At 38.5% G+C, this 17,548-nt stretch overlaps 4 protein-coding genes and 1 non-coding gene across 6 annotated transcripts; 2 read left to right on the top strand and 3 right to left on the bottom strand.

Moving 5' to 3' along the window:
- Positions 1 to 36: 36 nt before the first annotated feature.
- LOC117563849 (glutamate receptor ionotropic, kainate 2) lies at positions 37 to 4,451 on the bottom strand. Its single transcript, XM_034242378.2, is given in 13 exon segments — positions 37 to 800; positions 929 to 1,197; positions 1,255 to 1,384; positions 1,576 to 1,876; positions 1,932 to 1,953; positions 1,956 to 2,289; positions 2,516 to 2,947; positions 3,010 to 3,351; positions 3,411 to 3,622; positions 3,677 to 3,874; positions 3,933 to 3,995; positions 4,058 to 4,204; positions 4,279 to 4,451. Coding segments are annotated over 13 exon segments (3,030 nt in total). The 5' UTR covers positions 4,367 to 4,451; the 3' UTR covers positions 37 to 308.
- Positions 4,452 to 4,633: 182 nt separating this feature from the next.
- On the bottom strand, positions 4,634 to 5,753 carry LOC117563853 (cilia- and flagella-associated protein 299). 2 transcript variants are annotated; one of them, XM_052002913.1, is made up of 3 exons: positions 5,640 to 5,753; positions 5,231 to 5,584; positions 4,634 to 5,158 (listed from the first exon to the last, which is right to left on the bottom strand). In XM_052002913.1, the coding sequence occupies exons 2-3, from the start codon at positions 5,549 to 5,551 to the stop codon at positions 4,763 to 4,765; spliced, it is 717 nt and encodes a 238-aa protein (XP_051858873.1). In that variant the 5' UTR covers positions 5,552 to 5,584; positions 5,640 to 5,753; the 3' UTR covers positions 4,634 to 4,762. The 2 variants fall into 2 exon arrangements, with proteins under 2 accessions (XP_051858873.1, XP_051858874.1); XM_052002914.1 differs by having other exon boundaries at positions 5,231 to 5,576; positions 5,640 to 5,748.
- Positions 5,754 to 6,354: 601 nt separating this feature from the next.
- Positions 6,355 to 10,652, top strand: LOC117563742 (glutamate receptor ionotropic, kainate 2). Its single transcript, XM_052002911.1, is given in 13 exon segments — positions 6,355 to 7,015; positions 7,083 to 7,232; positions 7,293 to 7,355; positions 7,423 to 7,629; positions 7,693 to 7,910; positions 7,970 to 8,119; positions 8,184 to 8,626; positions 8,685 to 8,862; positions 8,921 to 9,144; positions 9,198 to 9,244; positions 9,247 to 9,334; positions 9,391 to 9,821; positions 10,161 to 10,652. Coding segments are annotated over 13 exon segments (2,715 nt in total). The 5' UTR covers positions 6,355 to 6,942; the 3' UTR covers positions 10,604 to 10,652.
- A 432-nt stretch (positions 10,653 to 11,084) lies between these two features.
- Positions 11,085 to 15,844, top strand: LOC127565250 (glutamate receptor ionotropic, kainate 2). The gene is given in 14 exon segments (XM_052002910.1): positions 11,085 to 11,385; positions 11,443 to 11,589; positions 11,640 to 11,702; positions 12,248 to 12,457; positions 12,857 to 13,068; positions 13,132 to 13,290; positions 13,352 to 13,510; positions 13,578 to 13,858; positions 13,928 to 14,117; positions 14,197 to 14,558; positions 14,782 to 15,056; positions 15,059 to 15,211; positions 15,270 to 15,529; positions 15,583 to 15,844. Coding segments are annotated over 14 exon segments (2,751 nt in total). The 5' UTR covers positions 11,085 to 11,291; the 3' UTR covers positions 15,769 to 15,844.
- A 362-nt stretch (positions 15,845 to 16,206) lies between these two features.
- On the bottom strand, positions 16,207 to 16,346 carry LOC127565367 (U4 spliceosomal RNA). Its single transcript, XR_007954694.1, has one exon. It is a non-coding gene; the product is annotated as a U4 spliceosomal RNA (small nuclear RNA).
- Between the last annotated feature and the right edge of the window lie 1,202 nt (positions 16,347 to 17,548).

The raw sequence follows: 17,548 nt of genomic DNA, 5'->3' as shown, positions 1-17,548 counted from the left end.
TCAATCAACAGCAAGGGAGTTCTTAGCCCATTGTTTATGGATTTTTTAATTTTGACTGATTCCGCCTTGAATAGAGTCTTTAGGGAATATTTCCTGAATTGAAGTGAACTTCCGGGTTTGGAAACTTTGAGAAAATTCGTAATAAATTTTTTCTAATATGTGTAATAAATTTCAAAACTCAAAAATCTTTTTTAATAGATTGGTAAATGCAGTTGAAATTTTCCAAACTTTTTGTTAAAAATCTCCTTCTATCTGAGGGCATTAGTGGGTTAAGCACTCTTTTAAGTCAATTAAATCTAAACTCAGTTTCAAACTCCATTGCTTAGTTTGCTATCGCGGTTATCCATGGATTGCTGCTGTGGTTCATGATGGTGATGATGATGATGGTGATGGTGATGATGATGACGACGCTGCAGCATCTCAGCTGGTGGCTCCTCCAATTGCTGCACTTCTTCCTCACGATGCGGTTCCGCCTCAGGTTCGATGCTCATTTGGGTGGATTTATCTCTTTTCCAGCCAATTTCAATTGGAGGCGTTGCACTTCTACGTGATTTGAGAGAGAACATCGACCCAATCTTTTTTAGTTTGCTGTGCACTGAGGACTCCACGTCGCCGGAGCTCTTCAGGCTCTTGCTGGATATGCCCAAGGACTTGGAGCCCTTCGATTTTGATGATTTGGATGAGCCTGATGATGAAGAGGAAGAACTGCTCGACCCAACGCTAGTACGCACGGGTTTTGTGGTGATCCAAATACATAAAGCAAACATTATCTCTGCCTTGAATGCGTCCTTGAGGGAAATCTATAAAATTGTATATGTTATGAACAATTAAAATAAATAGAAAACAAGGAAAATTAGCTATCATATGTTATGATCTTCTTATATATAGTAAATATAAATGAATAAATTATTAATTAAGTCACCCTTACCTTCTCTTCAATAGCAACAGTTTTGACATTCCACAGGAACTCGGTGCAGCCCAAAACCATCGCAGCCATCAGTCCCAAGCCCAAGACAAGAAAGACGCCACCCACATTCTCCAGTCCCAGTTCAGGAGTGTCGGCATCTCCTTCATCATCACCCCCACAGCCCCCGCCGCCATGCATTTCCTTCCACCATTTGCGCTTCAGCTCCGCGAGAACTCCCAATTCGCCCAGCTTCAAAACAGCGCCACTAATCTGCTTGCGATATGGTGAATCTGCCGGATAAAGATCATTAAGTGGGCTTATCTCTGAGGATCACATGGATAACATACTAAAGGGCATGGCTATGCCGTAACTTTTGTAATCCAGCCATCCGCCAATTTGCATTAGATCGCACTTACGCTCCACATTGTACTCCAATGTGGTGGACTCCATTAGGAAAGCATACAGATTTTTGCCTTTCTGTGGAGCAAAGAATAATATAAGTAGAATTAACAAATTATAAAACAATAATGAGTATTAAGCGTCTCCAAAAATTCACATTTCAATTCATGGTGGAAGTGCATAAAGCCTTATTTTTGTTTGGATATACATACATAATTATATATGAAAGTGTATATTTACCAAAGATTTCTGTACAATTGTCTACAAACCTGAACACGCTCTACGCCCTCGTCGTTAGTTTTGGTAAAGACTGAAGGCGATGCACTCTCCATTGCTGTCCACATTTTTTGATAAGTGCTAAAATTGGAATCCCTAAAAAAGCCCAACGTCGAACCGCCAAGTAGAGCTCCATATTTAATCTTGGTCTGTGCCGCTAAGTCCTCTGCATTTTTTATGGCACTCGCCTGCCGCGAATTGGTCAAAAAAGCAGCCAAATTGGCGGTATAGGAGTTTAACATCATGAGTGCAAAGAACCACCACATGCCAGTCACCAAACGTGTCGAAGCAGCTCTATAGAAATTGTGAATTTTATATACTTTCACAGATATTTATTAAGCGTACTCACTTTGGCAATATGTCACACCCTGCCCCATAAGCGAGCCAATGGAAAGCCACATTGTGTTATGCAAAAACCAGATGTTCTCCACCTCCTCGGGCTCCTTGCAAGGATGCGGATTCTCCCAGTCGTCGGGCGCCATGCGAGCCAAGGCAAAGAGTAATAAAGATATGAATAGATATGCCGAACCCATATAGATCCAAACATCCAGCGAGAAGGGCGACAAGAATGAGAACAAATCTGTCGGTGGTATTGGCGGCTTTGAGAACAGGATACTTATGCCCAGATTCATAAAGGGTGGCGTAAAGTCGACGGCTTGACGTCTGGATGAGGTCATGGTTAAGTCACAAATACCTAAGTCAGCATTCTGGAATTATTATAATTAACAATTTTTTAATTAATAAATATAAAGCAAATAAAAATAAAAATCACCTATTTTTATAAATTTTTGAAACCAAAATAATAATAACTTTCAAATTTTTTAATTAGGATCGGAAGGTTCTCAAAATCAATAACTTTATTCTACTCTTATCACGCACTTTTGTTTCTTTTGAGAAATTTGTACTTCTGTAGCTTATTTATTTCATACTCACCCCATCAATTAGTTGCCTGACAATGCCATCCCAGGTTTGAGTTACCTTGTTGAGGCTGCCATATTTTCCATCGGGGGACATGCGGAATTCATATTTGAAATTCAACATACGCGCTATGTTGTCAATGAGATCCATGGAGTAACCCTCGTAGCGGTCATTGCCCTGCAGTACTGCGCCCTCCTCAGCTTCCTTGAGGGTCAAAAACGGAGCGCCAATGCGGGAGGAGATGATGAAGGTCTTATTCGACAACTTTTGGCTCACTCGTTTTTCAGTTTCCTCGTCATCGTTGAGCACATCTAAGCCGTTCACTGGATCCCAAATGGCTCGATCTAAAAATCCGGTAGCTTCGATTTGCATAAAGCGTAAACTAAAGAAACTCCTTTGGCCATTTTCGTTAAAGTCTACTCGACCCGTGGAAACTTCCTCGGAACGCTAACAAATACAAAGAAAAATAGTATATAATTGATTTTCAATTCCAATTGTATTCTTCTTACGGCTTTCATGAACTCTATGATTCGTTTGCCCTGTGGCCAGGGTTTCTTTCGTTTGCATTCAATTTCTGGCGCCTGTAGCTCTTCGATAATTCCCAGTTCGGTAAGTCCCTTAGAGAATAGCCAGACGGCATCGTTTAGTAATATCATCTGAGTTTTAACCTGTGTGGGCAGCACTTTATAATAACGTCCCTCTCGCTTCTCACGCTCCTCCCAATCATGCACCACATTCTTGATGTGAAAATCCGTGGGATCCATCAGACGAACTGTTGTAATGTTGGCATCTCCACCTAGAAACTCGCCTAGCTCCAAGGTATGTGTATCAAGCAAGGGTATAAACACACTCTACAAAATGTTTACAAAATAAATACAGAATTTTTCTTAAAAATTTTAAAGTTTTTTACTTGATACTCTCCCAGCATTTTTAGTTCGTTGGCTTGTTGCAATACGTTCATTACATTGTCAGGCGAACAGTGCAAGATGAGACAGTTATCGGTTGATAGTTTAATCTCCTTTAAGAAGGGTCTGTGATCATCATCAGCACCCAGCTGTCTGACCGTTGTGGGATTACTAGTGGGATCCCCAATCTGAAGTACATCTTGCAGCTGTTGTAGCTCTAAAAGAGAGAATATTGAACATATAAATTGTCGCTTTAACATTCGATTTTTACCCTTTTCGCCTTCATAAATAATTGTAAAACTGCGCCAACCAAAACTTTGAACAATTTCTGCAAAACCCTGTGCCAAAAGTAAATTATCGGGATGTACATTAAGTGTCATAGAAGAGTGTTCATATTGTCGATTGTCTGGCTGCCAGTCGTAGACAATATGTGGTATATCCAAGGTGTGACATATAGAAGCTACAATGTCTAAAAAAAATTAAAATAACTTTAGTATGAAACTGTATCAAATTAGCTTCATACTTGCCTGAACTGCTGCCAGTGCTGGGTCCAAAGATAGCAATAACTCCTTGTGAAATCAGATTGCAAACTTCAAGAGAAGAGGCATTAAAATGTATATGATTAGTAATGAAAGTATATATGAAGTGGCACCTGTTTTCTCCATTATGAAACTATCTTCGGTGTTGGCATAAACCACGACTGGAACGAGTTCGATATTTCTTTCCAAAATATTGGCACGGTCAATTGCCGTGCGAAATGCTATTTCCGCCTCATCCTTGTCCGATGTAAAAATGCTGCCTAGAGTGAAATAGTGAAAAAGTGCAAATATAGAATGTTGCAAATGCAGCTGACCCAGTTTTCCGAGTACTTACCCACTGAAAATTGCTGCCTGTCTGCGACAGATTGCTTTACGAGACATAGCACTAACACTAACGGATAATATAAATATTTAAACCACATTTTATTGGTATGCCATTAGTATTTTAATAGCTCTATTAAAGTTTTTTAAGTGCGTTTTTTTCTGATGATGTAAAAGTTGCTAAGAAATTTTGCAACTATCACGCTGAGAGGTCCACAATACAATGAGCTATGTCGCCCATATATAAAAACACAACTGAACTATGCTAATTTTAAAAGCTAGATCTGAGTATATCGCGAGAAAATAAGATATAGCGAGAGGCGCTCTCTGTTGTTTGTTGTGCTAAACATATTCTAAACAACAAGAGCGAGAAAAATAGAAAGCATTTTTATTATTGGCCCCAAGCCAGCGGCTTGAGTGAGTACTTTGTACATAATTTCATAGACTGTTCGAAAATGCTGATTTTTTTGCATTTCGATTAATTTGATATGCCAAAATTATACCTTCTTGCGCACATGGTGATCGTAGAATATATAGGTACCAAATTTAGGCGAATGCACCATCGAGCGTTGCACATTTTTCGAGAATGGAGTCGATTTTCCACTCACCGGAATCAGTTTGTGATCACCTCTGTGCATAAACATCATGCCATAGCGATGGTCGTGCACCACTTTAAAATTGTCGCTATCGTTATATAGTACCAAATTGTATCGCAGATTTCTGAAGCTCAAATGCTGCGGTTTGGGTTTTAACTTGGTATTACCCTCATAGATGGCTCTCCAGTTGGTGTGTTTAAACGTTCGACGCATTGCATTCTGCCAACTATTTTCCAAATCTATATAGCCGGACATCTCTGAACCATCTCCATGAATGCACGTGGTAAAAACAATTGTCTGCAGAAGTTACGGGTGGTATACGTAATAAACTATTCTGACGTTATCAACGTAAAGTATGGCAATACTTACTGACAACTTCTTGCTAAATATGGGTACTTCACGGTGCTTAAACTGCAGTAAGACGGGATCGGTGCAATCGGATCGCATGAAATTACTGAAGGGCTCAATACCCATTATTTTCGGTTGCAACTGTTGCATTGCCAAATCGTGTCGCTGTTGAAACTCCTTCTCAGTGTAAGGCACTTTCGTTGAGCGATATCCCAATTTGGCAATGCGACGCGCAACCTGTGCATCAGCTAAGTAACAGGCATCTTCGATGGTCGTAAATGAGTCGAGATAAGCATCGTAAGTTTGGAAATTTATTACGCTAAAGTCCACATCCTTGTTCATAGTTTTTTTAATATGTTGTTTTTTTCTTTTTTGCTAACCCATCGATACGTTATTAAACAACAATTGCATTCATTATATGCCAACTCACCTTCCTATTTAATTAATATGAATCTAAGTTTTATTTATTTATTTTTTTTATGCTTAAAGAACGTTTAATGTAACTGGTTTTAAGGCAACTGCCGAGCAAAAAATCTCGGGTTTGTTGTAACTACATTTTGAAATATTTTCTTGAAAGCAAAGAGCAATTGATCGATTTCTAATTATTTTTGAGGAGTTTTAAACAATATTTTGATTTTTTTAAAATAAGCTTAATTTCATTAAATTTTTCTTAATTAACATTTGTATTAATAAAGGGACGGAGAGTCTTGCAGTCGAGTACTTTCGAGTGATGTGTTCTTAGTTCGTTTATTATTTTTATGCAATACTTTCAAAGTTTATTTATCAATAATTAAGTATACACAATAAATAATAATTTAATGAAAATTTAACATTTGAATAATGTAAATTACTTAAAACATAAACATCAACATGGGTCTCAGAATTGTCTTGAAAAATGGTTGAAGTTTTCTATGTGTACTATAAACATTGGTTATAATAGAGATTGATTGATTCTACCTTGACTTGTGACTTTGATTTTAATTATATTATAATCTGTTTACAAGCTCATTGCTGTTTCTGTCTTATATTTAGTGCAAACATTAAGTGTTTTCGACAAGATCAAAAGCTTAATCGACCACTTTGGTGATCAAAACATCTGGCAAGAGCAAACAAAAGCAAGAACATCACATTATTTGGCACACTTTCGTCTGACAAGTCCCTGACAAACATAATACAAGTACGAAGAAAAAAAGAAAGAGGAAAGCAAACTCAAAATCAAAAACAGAATGAGAATTGAGAATGAAAACGTAGAGGAAAAGCAGGGCATGGCACGGTAGACTGGATGCCGCCTACGTCATCGACAAGCGCCATAAATAATGCCATGCTCCGACAAACGACACATGGCCAAAGAGATTGATGGGCAGTGCAAAGAGAGCATGGAAGAGAACATCCATGTGGTAAAGTACATATAGAAAAAGACTTGTGTTGAGTTATCGCCGTGTAGTCGGCTAGTTTGGTGAGCAGCAAATAGTTAGACCGGGCGGTCAGTGTGCGTGCTAAGCGCTCCAAGACTGGATGCTGCGGTCGCGTGGAGCAACAGCTGAAAATAAAATATAAAATCAGAAAATATACATTTTTGTCGAATTTTACGTAATTTTATAGTGTTAGTGCGTGTGTGTATCGGTGCCTGTGTTTGTATAGCTAAAAAAAAGAAGAAAATTCAACAACGAAATGGCCGCTGCATTTAGAAAATTCAATTAGTTTGAGTGCTAGCATTATATTTTTTTGGAAAAATGCATTTGTATCCAGTTTACATTTACGTGCTGTTATTTTTAAAGCATGCCCTCGCTACGCAAATCACAGTCGGTACGTTTTTTCGAGCTAATACAACAATATTTTTTTAACAATTTAGTGATTTATTTCATTTTAAAAGGTGCCATTTTCTATGAAAATGAAAAGGAAATCGAATTAAGTTTCGATCAAGCTCTGCGAGAGGTGAACAATTTGAAATTCTTTGGTCTACAGTTCATATCCATCAAGCGCTATATGCCAACCAATGATAGTTTTCTCCTCCAACAAATTAGTAAGTATTTTATTTTCGCCACACAATTATTCACAAAATTTACCCATTTCTTCCGTATAGCTTGCGAACTGCTTTCCAATGCCGTTGCGGCTATTTTCGGACCAAGTTCAAAGGCATCTAGTGGTATGTTTTCTCGGGCCATATGTTGCGATCATTATTTTGTAATTTTCGTGTTTTTGTTTTGCTATAGATATTGTGGCGCAATTAGCCAACATGACGGGCATTCCACACATTGAATTTGATTGGAAATTGGAGGCTGAGCGTCAGGATCATTTAAACCATCAGATGACCGTCAATGTGGCGCCCTCATTGTCAGTGTTATCGCGTGCCTATCATGAAATTATTAAAACAAACTATGAGTGGCGAACATTTACTATGATCTACGAAACTCCAGATGGTAAGTTGTATTGAATGTATCTGATATTTCTGATTTTAATATTTTTACTTAAAAACTCTACAGGACTTGCTCGCTTGCAGGATCTCATGAATATCTACGCTCTAAATAGCCAATTTGTTAAGCTGCGCAATTTAGCAGACTACGCTGGGGATTATCGCATTCTCTGGAAGGATGCCGACGAAACTTTTCACGAACATCACATAATTATGGACTGCGATCCAAAGTCATTAAAGGAATTGCTAAAGGTCTCTGTAGACTTTAAAATGCAAGGACCATTTCGAGTAATTTTCTTGAGTATCTTCTCTTTGAATATACTTCTATTATATGTATACAATTTTAGAACTGGTTTCTTACCCATCTGGATACACACAGTTCGGGCTTGAAGGACATATACAATGAGGACTTTAAGGCAAACATAACATCAGTACGCCTGAAAATTGTGGATTCCAATCCATATGAACGCAAGAAGACGCGATTTAGTCAAGTGGATGTGAGTGTGCTCTAAGATTGTTATTAAAATTGTGTGTTTTTAATTATTGACCTTTTAATTTTAGCAAATTCTGGGCAGTCAAATGATGCTGCCCATACTGATTTACGATGCAGTTGTGCTGTTTACCAACTCTATACGCAATGTGATTAATTCGGCACAACAGTTTTATCCCCCTGTCAGCGATTGTTCAGCACGCTTTAGCAACGCCTGGATAATGGGTAGCTCCATAATGGCTGAAATGAAATCCATATCGGAAGATGATGTGGAGCCAAGTTTCAAGACGGAGAATATGAAACTGAATGAGTTTGGGCAACGCACAAGCTTCAATCTGGAAATCTACAAACCGACAGTAAATGAACCTCTTATGATTTGGACACCAGATAATGGCATCAAGGTGCGAAAATTAAATCCCGAATTGGAAACATCAGCCACAGCAACAGATTTCTCAGTGCAGCGTAAAGTTTACACAGTTGTGACACATTTTGAAGAGCCATACTTTATGATGAAGTCAGTAAGGTACAACAGATTTGTAATTAAATGTTTCTAATTGAGTTGATATTTTCAGAGAAGATCACGAGAATTTCAGGGGTCAAGAAAAATATGAGGGATATGCTGTGGATCTGATTGGCAAACTATCTGAGCTCATGGATTTTGATTATGAATTTACGATTGTGAATGGCAATGGTAAATACAATCCAGAAACTAGGGAATGGGATGGCATCATACGCAAGCTGATTGATCATGTAAGAAATATTAAATATTTCAAATTAAGCCTGAAGTAATCATGTAATTTTCTTGCAGCACGCTCAGATTGGAGTCTGTGACTTGACGATAACTCAGCTGCGAAGATCGTTTGTGGATTTCACAGTGCCCTTTATGCAGCTCGGTATTAGCATACTGCACTATAAAAAACCGCCCGAAGAAAAGAATAAGTTTGCATTCTTGGAACCCTTCGCCTCTGAGGTCTGGATCTATATGATATTCGCACAGTTGATAATGACGTTGGCCTTTGTTTTAATTGCCAGGTGAGTGTTGGCGTCGTCTTTCCCATCATCTTAACTCACCTAATCCCAACTAGGCTCTCCTATCGCGAGTGGATGCCACCGAATCCTGCAATTGTAGATCCGATGAGTTGGAGAACATCTGGAATGTGAACAACAGTTGCTGGCTAATGGTTGGTTCCATTATGCAGCAGGGTTGCGATATATTGCCCAGGTTTGAATTGTTGCCACAAAGTCGGAAAAAATCTAATGTTCCTTTTTTAATTCCAGAGGCCCACATATGCGCATTCTGACCGGCATGTGGTGGTTCTTTGCCCTAATGATGCTGAGTACTTACACTGCCAATTTGGCCGCCTTCTTGACCAGCAATAAATATCAGAGCACCATCAATAGTTTGGGCGATCTCATCGAGCAGGATGAAGTAAGTTTTGGCAGCATGAGCGGAGGCAGCACCTCGTTGTTTTTCTCCGAATCGAATGACACCGATTACCAGCGTGCCTGGAATCAAATGAAGGGATTCAATCCTTCGGCTTTTACGAGCAATAATAAGGAGGGCGTGAAGCGTGTGCTCAATGAGAAGGGAGATTATGCTTTCCTTATGGAAACCACCAGTTTGACTTATAACATTGAAAGGAACTGTGAGCTGCGACAGATTGGCGGACAAATTGGAGAAAAGCATTATGGACTGGCTGTGCCCTTAGGTAAGGTTTAAATATCTGGAGATTTTGTCTATAAAAATTTTATGAAAGAAAGCTAATATCTACATACATATGTAGAACTTTAACTTATCCATACGGTACGAACTTTAAGATTTTTGAATTTAAAAAAATCAGTTGTTTTTGAGATGAACGTATTGTATTCAGTATTTTTGAGAACATGTGCTATTATATAATATACATGAAAGAATTCAATGCAAGTGTCATTATTTAAATATATTATTTATATATAATATATATATATATATATATATATATATATATATAAAATATTTATATATTTCTGAATTATATTTATATTCATAAATGCATTTGTATTTTCAGGTGCTGACTATCGCACAAATTTGAGTGTTTCGATCCTACAGCTGAGTGAAAAGGGAGAGCTTTATAAGCTGAAGAACAAGTGGTGGAAGAATCATAATGTAACCTGTCAAACACCCCACGAAGTCGATGGCGACGAGTTGTCCATCATAGAGTTGGGTGGTGTGTTTTTGGTACTTGCCGGTGGAGTGGTGTTTGGAGTCGTCTTGGGCATCTTTGAGTTTCTGTGGAACGTTCAGAATGTGGCTGTTGAGGAGCGTGTTACACCCTGGCAGGCGCTAAAAGCAGAGTTGTTGTTTGCCATAATGTTTTGGGTTAGAAAGAAACCCATGCGCATATCAAGCAACAGCAGCAGCAGCGGCGGTGATAAATCCTCTAGAAGATCCTCGGCATCGAGTCGGCATCGCAGTTCAAAGGAGAAATCGCGTAGCAAAACAGCCAGTTAGAAAATATGTAATTTAGGCAACGAATTGGTTAATAATTTAATAAATATTTGGAGGAAAAAAGATTACGTATGTATGTATATTTTCGTATTTTTGTACATATAGAATATGGTTTTCAGCTGCTTTGGCTGGCCACCATTTTTTATGCGATTCAATATACCCTACATTTAATTTTGTCGCTTGGGCTATTCGAAACACACCCAATTTCAGGCCACATTTACTTTCAATTTATTTGGCTCATTTCCAGCTGCAGCCCATGTCGCAGTCCACATAGCCGAGACTTCGCAGCAGCAGTAGTAGCATTGCTTTTGTTTTTGTGACCATTGTCTTGTCCATAAAACAAATGGCTCTTGGGCCCCGCTCCCCACCTACAACATATGTGCTATAATAAGCAGCACTCTCTACAGTCTCTGCGATCTCATTGCCACACTACGTATACGTTATCCATAGAATCAACTTTGAAAGCAGCTCAGTGCCTCGCGAGCATCGCTCCGGCTAGGTTCAATTTGGCTTCTCCATACAACATTTTGTGTTTGCAGCGTCGAGTGGAATATTTTTTACGCTCGATTGGGATATTTTTTATTCGATACGTATATATCGTATTAAAGTGAATTGTGTGCGTGTGCTAGTTATTTGTGCATCGAATATCATGCGTATATTCATTTGAGATTAAAAATGACAAAAAGAAGATATGTTTAAAGACATGATTACTCTAAAGTTCCTAGTTTTAATAGCATTAGTTGTAAGCGCCGGAGCCAATAATGATGGACTGGTTATTAAGATTGGTAAGTTAAGTTGTTTACTATATGTAATATTTAAACTTTACGATATTTCTTTTTTAGGCGCAATTTTCTTCGACTCTGAAATGAATCTGGCCGAGGCCTTTGATGCTGTGATCGAAGAGGTGAATGCGGTTGATTCAGCGCTGCAATTAAAACCAATAAAGCGCTATGTAACACTCGATGACAGCATTTTATTGCAGGACTTAAGTGAGTAAGACATAAATCGATTAAAATTGATACTAAATGATGTTATTTAGCATGTGACTTGATTGGAAATGGTGCAGCTGCTATTTTGGGACCAAGTTCAAAGACAGGCAGTGGTAAGTTGACTTTCGATCGACGATAAGTTAAATTATTTTTAAACAACAAAATCAGCGTCATAAAATTTTATACCAGACATGTGTATTGTTGTCTACGAGTCTAGACAGAGAGCCAACAGAAAAATAAAGAGCGAAAGAGCGCAATTTTATGTCATGTTTTTTAGTCAGAGATCATGAGAGAATCATTCATACTATAAACACTCGTAAAAATTAGAGAATATATATCTTCTCGCGATATGCCACTAACCTCGTTAATGATTCTTCTTGTTTCGCATAAAATTGGCAAAGGAAAACATTAGTTTCACATATATTTTTGCAGTAAATAAACATACAAATTCTCAGAGTTCCCAACTAGATGGGACACTTGCGAGTGGTTTTTTGGATCGTTGCCAGGGGAATTCGTTTAGATCTTACAATTTAGTTGCGCTGCGTTGTTTTGCTCGGCACTTTCATTGTGTGTTTTGTTAGTTCACCGAATCATTCTAAACAAAAATATTTATGGACATTAAAACTTGTGTAATGATCCATCATCGTTTTATTTCTAGACATTGTCGAGGTGCTCTGCAATATGACGGGCATTCCGCATCTGCAATTCGACTGGCATCCGCAGCAACCGCTACGAGATCGTATTAACCATCAGATGACCGTCAATGTAGCTCCCTCGGAACTTATTCTATCCTCTGCCCTTTCGGATATACTGCGCAGCAAGGCCTTTGACTGGAAATCATTTACCATTGCCTATGAACGGGATGCTCGTAAGTAAAAGTGGCGTTGCTAATTAGTTTTAAAGAGGAAATTAATGAAATTTATAATAATTATGATATAACTTGTGCTGAGACTATAGTATTTCTATTGCCGTCTTTAGTAACACTTCTACTTGTTGTTTTTAATTACCATTGCGATTACTTCCACTAATTATTCTGTTGCTACTAATATCACTTTATCATATACGCTAACAAACTGTTAAATTTTACTTTGACTGCAAATCTCAACAAATCTAAATTCATTCTAAATATAATACTACAGTTCTAACTTATACATTTACAATTGTTTCATTTCAATATTCAAAAACTATTTTAAGTCACAATCATTTACCGTATTTCTTAGCCACTGCCCTTTCCCTTATCCCAACTCACTCTTTTGCCTTTTCTTAGATTTTGCCAGATTGCAACACATATTGGCCAATAATCAGATTCATAAGACTGGCATTAAACTGCAGGAATTTCAGGGTGGCGACGACTATCGCATACTCTGGAAAAGAATTAGTAATTCACGTGAGAAGTTTGTGCTTCTTGATTGTTCCTCTGATATCATCGCAGACGTAGTCAATGCGTCGATTGTTTATAACATGACTGGTGCATTTAATGTAAGTTGATTTTTTTTTTCTTCATTTCATTTCATCACTTTCCCTACTTCTCTTTTCTTTTAGAATTTATTTATTACCAATTTGGACACACATCTCAGTGGCATCGATCGTTTCTATTCCAGAGAGTTTAGAGTCGCTGTTGCCGCCATGAGGATTCGTGCTTATATTCCTCCGCCTGTGCATGATGAGGTTGATGTTTTTGAGGATGAGGAAGATAAACGAGTACGATAGGGAAGTTTGTCTTATATTCTGATTTATACTAAAAAATGTTGCCTTATTACAGTTTGCCTCGCTGTCCACTCAATTGATTTATGATGCAGTTGTGCTTTACTACAATGCCATGTTGCAATTGAGTCAACGCTCTGGCTTCTATACGCCTCAGTTTGGCTGTGGGCGTGGCTTTTGGCAGCCTGGACCGCATCTGGTGCAACAGATGAAAGACGTAAGAGTTGTAGAATAAATAGTTTGATAAGATATTTATTAACTATTTATTCCATATATGTTTTTAGCTGCCTTCAAAACAAGTGAAGCCGCCGTATAAAACTCAGCGTTTGCACATAACTGCAGATGGTCAACGAGAAGACTTCAATCTCGAGGTTTACAATCCGATTATTGATCGCGTTACACACATCTGGAACAAAGAGCGTAAGCTGGTGCTCTACGAAAAGATCCGAGAGAACTCTACGCAAGCTGTGAAACAGAGACGTCTTGAGACTAAAGAGGATTTCTCGCAGAGACCAGTTAAATATACGGTTGCCACTCGAGTGGGCAAACCTTACTTCAGCTGGCGGTGAGTATGATTAACGCAAGCCAAAAGTAGATGATTTAACTTGAGTCTCATAAACAATTGCATTGCTAGTCCGGAGCCGGAAGGCGTGCATTATGAGGGGAATGAACGCTTCGAGGGCTACGCTGTGGACCTGCTCTATCAACTGGCTGAGGAATGCAAATTTGATTTCCATTTTGAGCCCGTCAGGGATAACAAATATGGTAGCTATGATCCGACCACTGATGAATGGGACGGTATAATTAGGCAGCTAATGGACAATGTAAGTGACCGGAATAATAAATTCCCCAAAATACCATAGACATAATCACTGTCTCCTCTCCATTCCACCTTGAAATTAGAATGCACAGATTGGCATTTGTGATTTGACCATTACTCAGGCGCGTCGCACAGTTGTTGACTTCACGGTGCCATTCATGCAACTAGGAATTAGCATTTTGGCGTACAAGGAACCGCCACCCGAAGCCAATATCTATGGCTTTCTCAATCCCTACAATATGGAAGTGTGGCTGTATCTTATGGTTGCTATGCTAATCTCGGCGATGGCTTTAATTTTGGTCGGTCGCATGGACTCCTACGAATGGGAACCGCCGGTGATCAATGAAGACAACGAGGAGGAGCATGAAAACACCTGGCATCTGCATAATACCATGTGGCTGGTGCTGGGATCCATTCTAAATCAAGGCTGCGATCTGTTGCCGAGGTATTTATTCCTTTTTTGTTGTTAATTGCCATGAATTATTATCTACAACTGATTGTAATATTCTTTTATTTCTAACACTCTAACAAAATTCTAACATTCATATAACAATTATTATCTATACTAATTTTCTATTTTGTAGATATGATCACACTTGAAATTGAATTAATTATATTTAATATATTTCTAAAATTAATCAAATTTTTATAACTTCCTCTTCTAATAGGGGCGTGCCTATGCGTTTGCTTACCGCCTTCTGGTGGATCTTTGCACTGCTCGTTTCGCAAACTTATATTGCTAAACTGGCTGCTTTTATTACGTCCTCGAAGATGACTGGCAACATTGCCTCATTGCACGATCTGATTGACCAGAACAAAGTGCAATTCGGCACCATTCGAGGCGGTGCCACTTCGGTTTACTTCTCGGAGTCGAACGACACTGAAAATCGAATGGCCTGGAATAAAATGGTGTCGTTTAAACCGGATGCGTTTACGAAAAACAATGAGAGGGTGTCGATCGCGTCAAGGTGAGCAAGGGAAGATATGCCTTTCTGATGGAGACCACAAATTTGCTATATCAAACACAGCGTGATTGCCAACTAACTCAGATTGGGGAAAGTTTTGGAGAGAAGCATTACGGAATTGCGGTGCCATTGAGTAAGGTTACTGATATTAGTTAATGATGAATGCTTATTTGAATTTTATCACCTTTTAGATGCCCAATTTCGATCGAATCTTAGTGTCGGGATACTGCGACTCAGCGAGAAGGGCGTGCTCTATAAGATTCGAAATAAATGGTTCAATACAAATGAAACCCACTGTGATCGCCTAGGACCTACTAATGATGACGGACAGTTTGATATGGATGCAGTTGGAGGACTCTTTGTGGTACTCATTGTTGGTATAGTCCTTTCCTTTATCATTGGCGTGATTGAGTTTCTTTGGCATGTGCATACGATTGCACTGAAAGAAAGGGTAAGTTGACTCAGCTATTTTAAAGAGTTCAAATTAGTTTATATCTTTACCAGATCAAGCCTATGGTGGCATTCAAAGGTGAGCTTCATTTCCTAATACGCGTCTGGCTGAGACGAAAACCTTTGCGAACTTATCGCGAAAGTCGAGATTCTACCTCTACGGGATATTCTTCACTTGGGAATTCAACCAGTATCACCAGTGGCAAGAAGAGAAAAAAAACTAAAAATCAATCAGAGTAGGAAACATGGAACGCTTTTAACATTCACTCAAGATAGCATTTGTAATTCATAATAATAAATAAATACATATTTTTAGAAAACCTTAAACAAACTATTTTTATTGTATATAAACTTAAAGTCTGGACTAATTTAATTCGAACATTATTGCATCTGTTTCTTTATTAAATTATCCTTAGAGATTTAATAGTTATTATACGCACTACCCATAGGCTAGTAGGGTATTATAACAGGAAATGTATTTAACATGCATTTTCGACCCTATAAAGTATTTGTTTATTGTTTTGGTATCTAACATTCGGACCTACTGTTTTGCGACTGCAGCTTTCTTTCTTCTTCTTCGTTTATGAGTGAAATGTGTAATAAAATAAAATCTTGAATTATAACTATATTTTAAATTGTTTCTAGATTTTAATAAGATTTACATTTATTTTCAAGTCAGCTCTTGCGAGCCTAAAAAAATTGCCTCAACGTGAGCAGAAAGCTCACAAAGGGCGAGTTATTGGTTAAAGTTTTCAACTAGCAATAATCGCAACTCGGTTAAGACCTCATTGTTTGCGATAATGCCACTGCACAAGGTTGTGATTTGGTCAGCCAAACACTCAACACATGTCCTCTGCATGAGCTTTAACAAATTGCGAATTATTGCGAGAAGACCTTGAAGAGCTAAGTAAAAGCTCAACTGCCCAAGAAACCTCCCCTGTGGTAATAGTCATAGTCATAAAAGTGCGAACCAGTTTAACGGACAATTTCCGAGAACCAGTTTCAATACAGTTGCATTAGCAATCGCAGACAATGTCACTGCACCCTGCTTTTAAAGCTCTTATTTTAAGGGGTTTGGATTCGAATTGAAACCCCAGAGCTATTGAATTTTTATGACCTAACAAGCAATTCTTCTTCTGCTTTTTTTGGTGTGTAAAGCAAACCCACTTGATGATGACCACTGTCCGAAAAAGACACGCATTCGCATTCAACTTTGATGGCGCTTGGCTTCGAATAGGAGGCAACCAAAGAAAAAAAAACATGAAAAAGGGTCAAGAGTCTGCAGTGCGTTTGGGGCCAGATATTTGGATTATGCAGGTTAAGCGGCTTGCCTAGAGTGCGGCCAAATTGTAAGCAGCTTTAAGGCCACAATGAACAATTCGTCTTAAAGCCAATGCTTACCACTCTTTCACCTTTTACCAATTGGCCGCCTTTTTTATGGGCCCCACTTGAAGTCATCAACAAATTGCTGTGCACTTACCAAATGGCCAAACTCTCATTGTACTTTGTACGCAGTGCCTTGTAATTTAAATGGCCTTTTTATGGTGCGGGTCATAAAGTGTGCAAATAAGGGTTAATTATGTCTCACAGTTGACGTTCCAAAGTGCCAACATAAGATGCGCAAATTTGTAACTGGCAATTGCCCTATGGGAATGTTAATGAGCCTCTTTTAATTTCTTACCGCTCCCGTGGCTATTATCGTTAGATAATACTTATTAAAAATTCTGCTGGCTTAGCTTAAGGAATCTGAGTGTTATGATATTGATATGAGGTTGACTCTTGACAATGAAATATTAATAAAATGTTAAGTGTTAATCCAACACAACACACACCGTGTTTAACTTATCCCAACTAAACCCATTTAATGAGCAATCTGACAAAGCTGTGACTATTTCTCATCTTGCTCGAAATGACAGGCTGAAACAAGCTTATTAGCCCATGTCAAAACGCCCTCAGAGTTGAGAGAGACGCATGGCAAAAACTTTTGCCCCGAAACGGATGTTGCCAATATCAACACCAT

The sequence above is a fragment of the Drosophila albomicans genome, chromosome 2L, assembly GCF_009650485.2.
Source record: "Drosophila albomicans strain 15112-1751.03 chromosome 2L, ASM965048v2, whole genome shotgun sequence".
NCBI classification, from domain to species: domain Eukaryota; kingdom Metazoa; phylum Arthropoda; class Insecta; order Diptera; family Drosophilidae; genus Drosophila; species Drosophila albomicans.
Note: the sequence above shows the minus strand (reverse complement) of the source record. Positions and strands in the feature narration are given on the sequence as shown.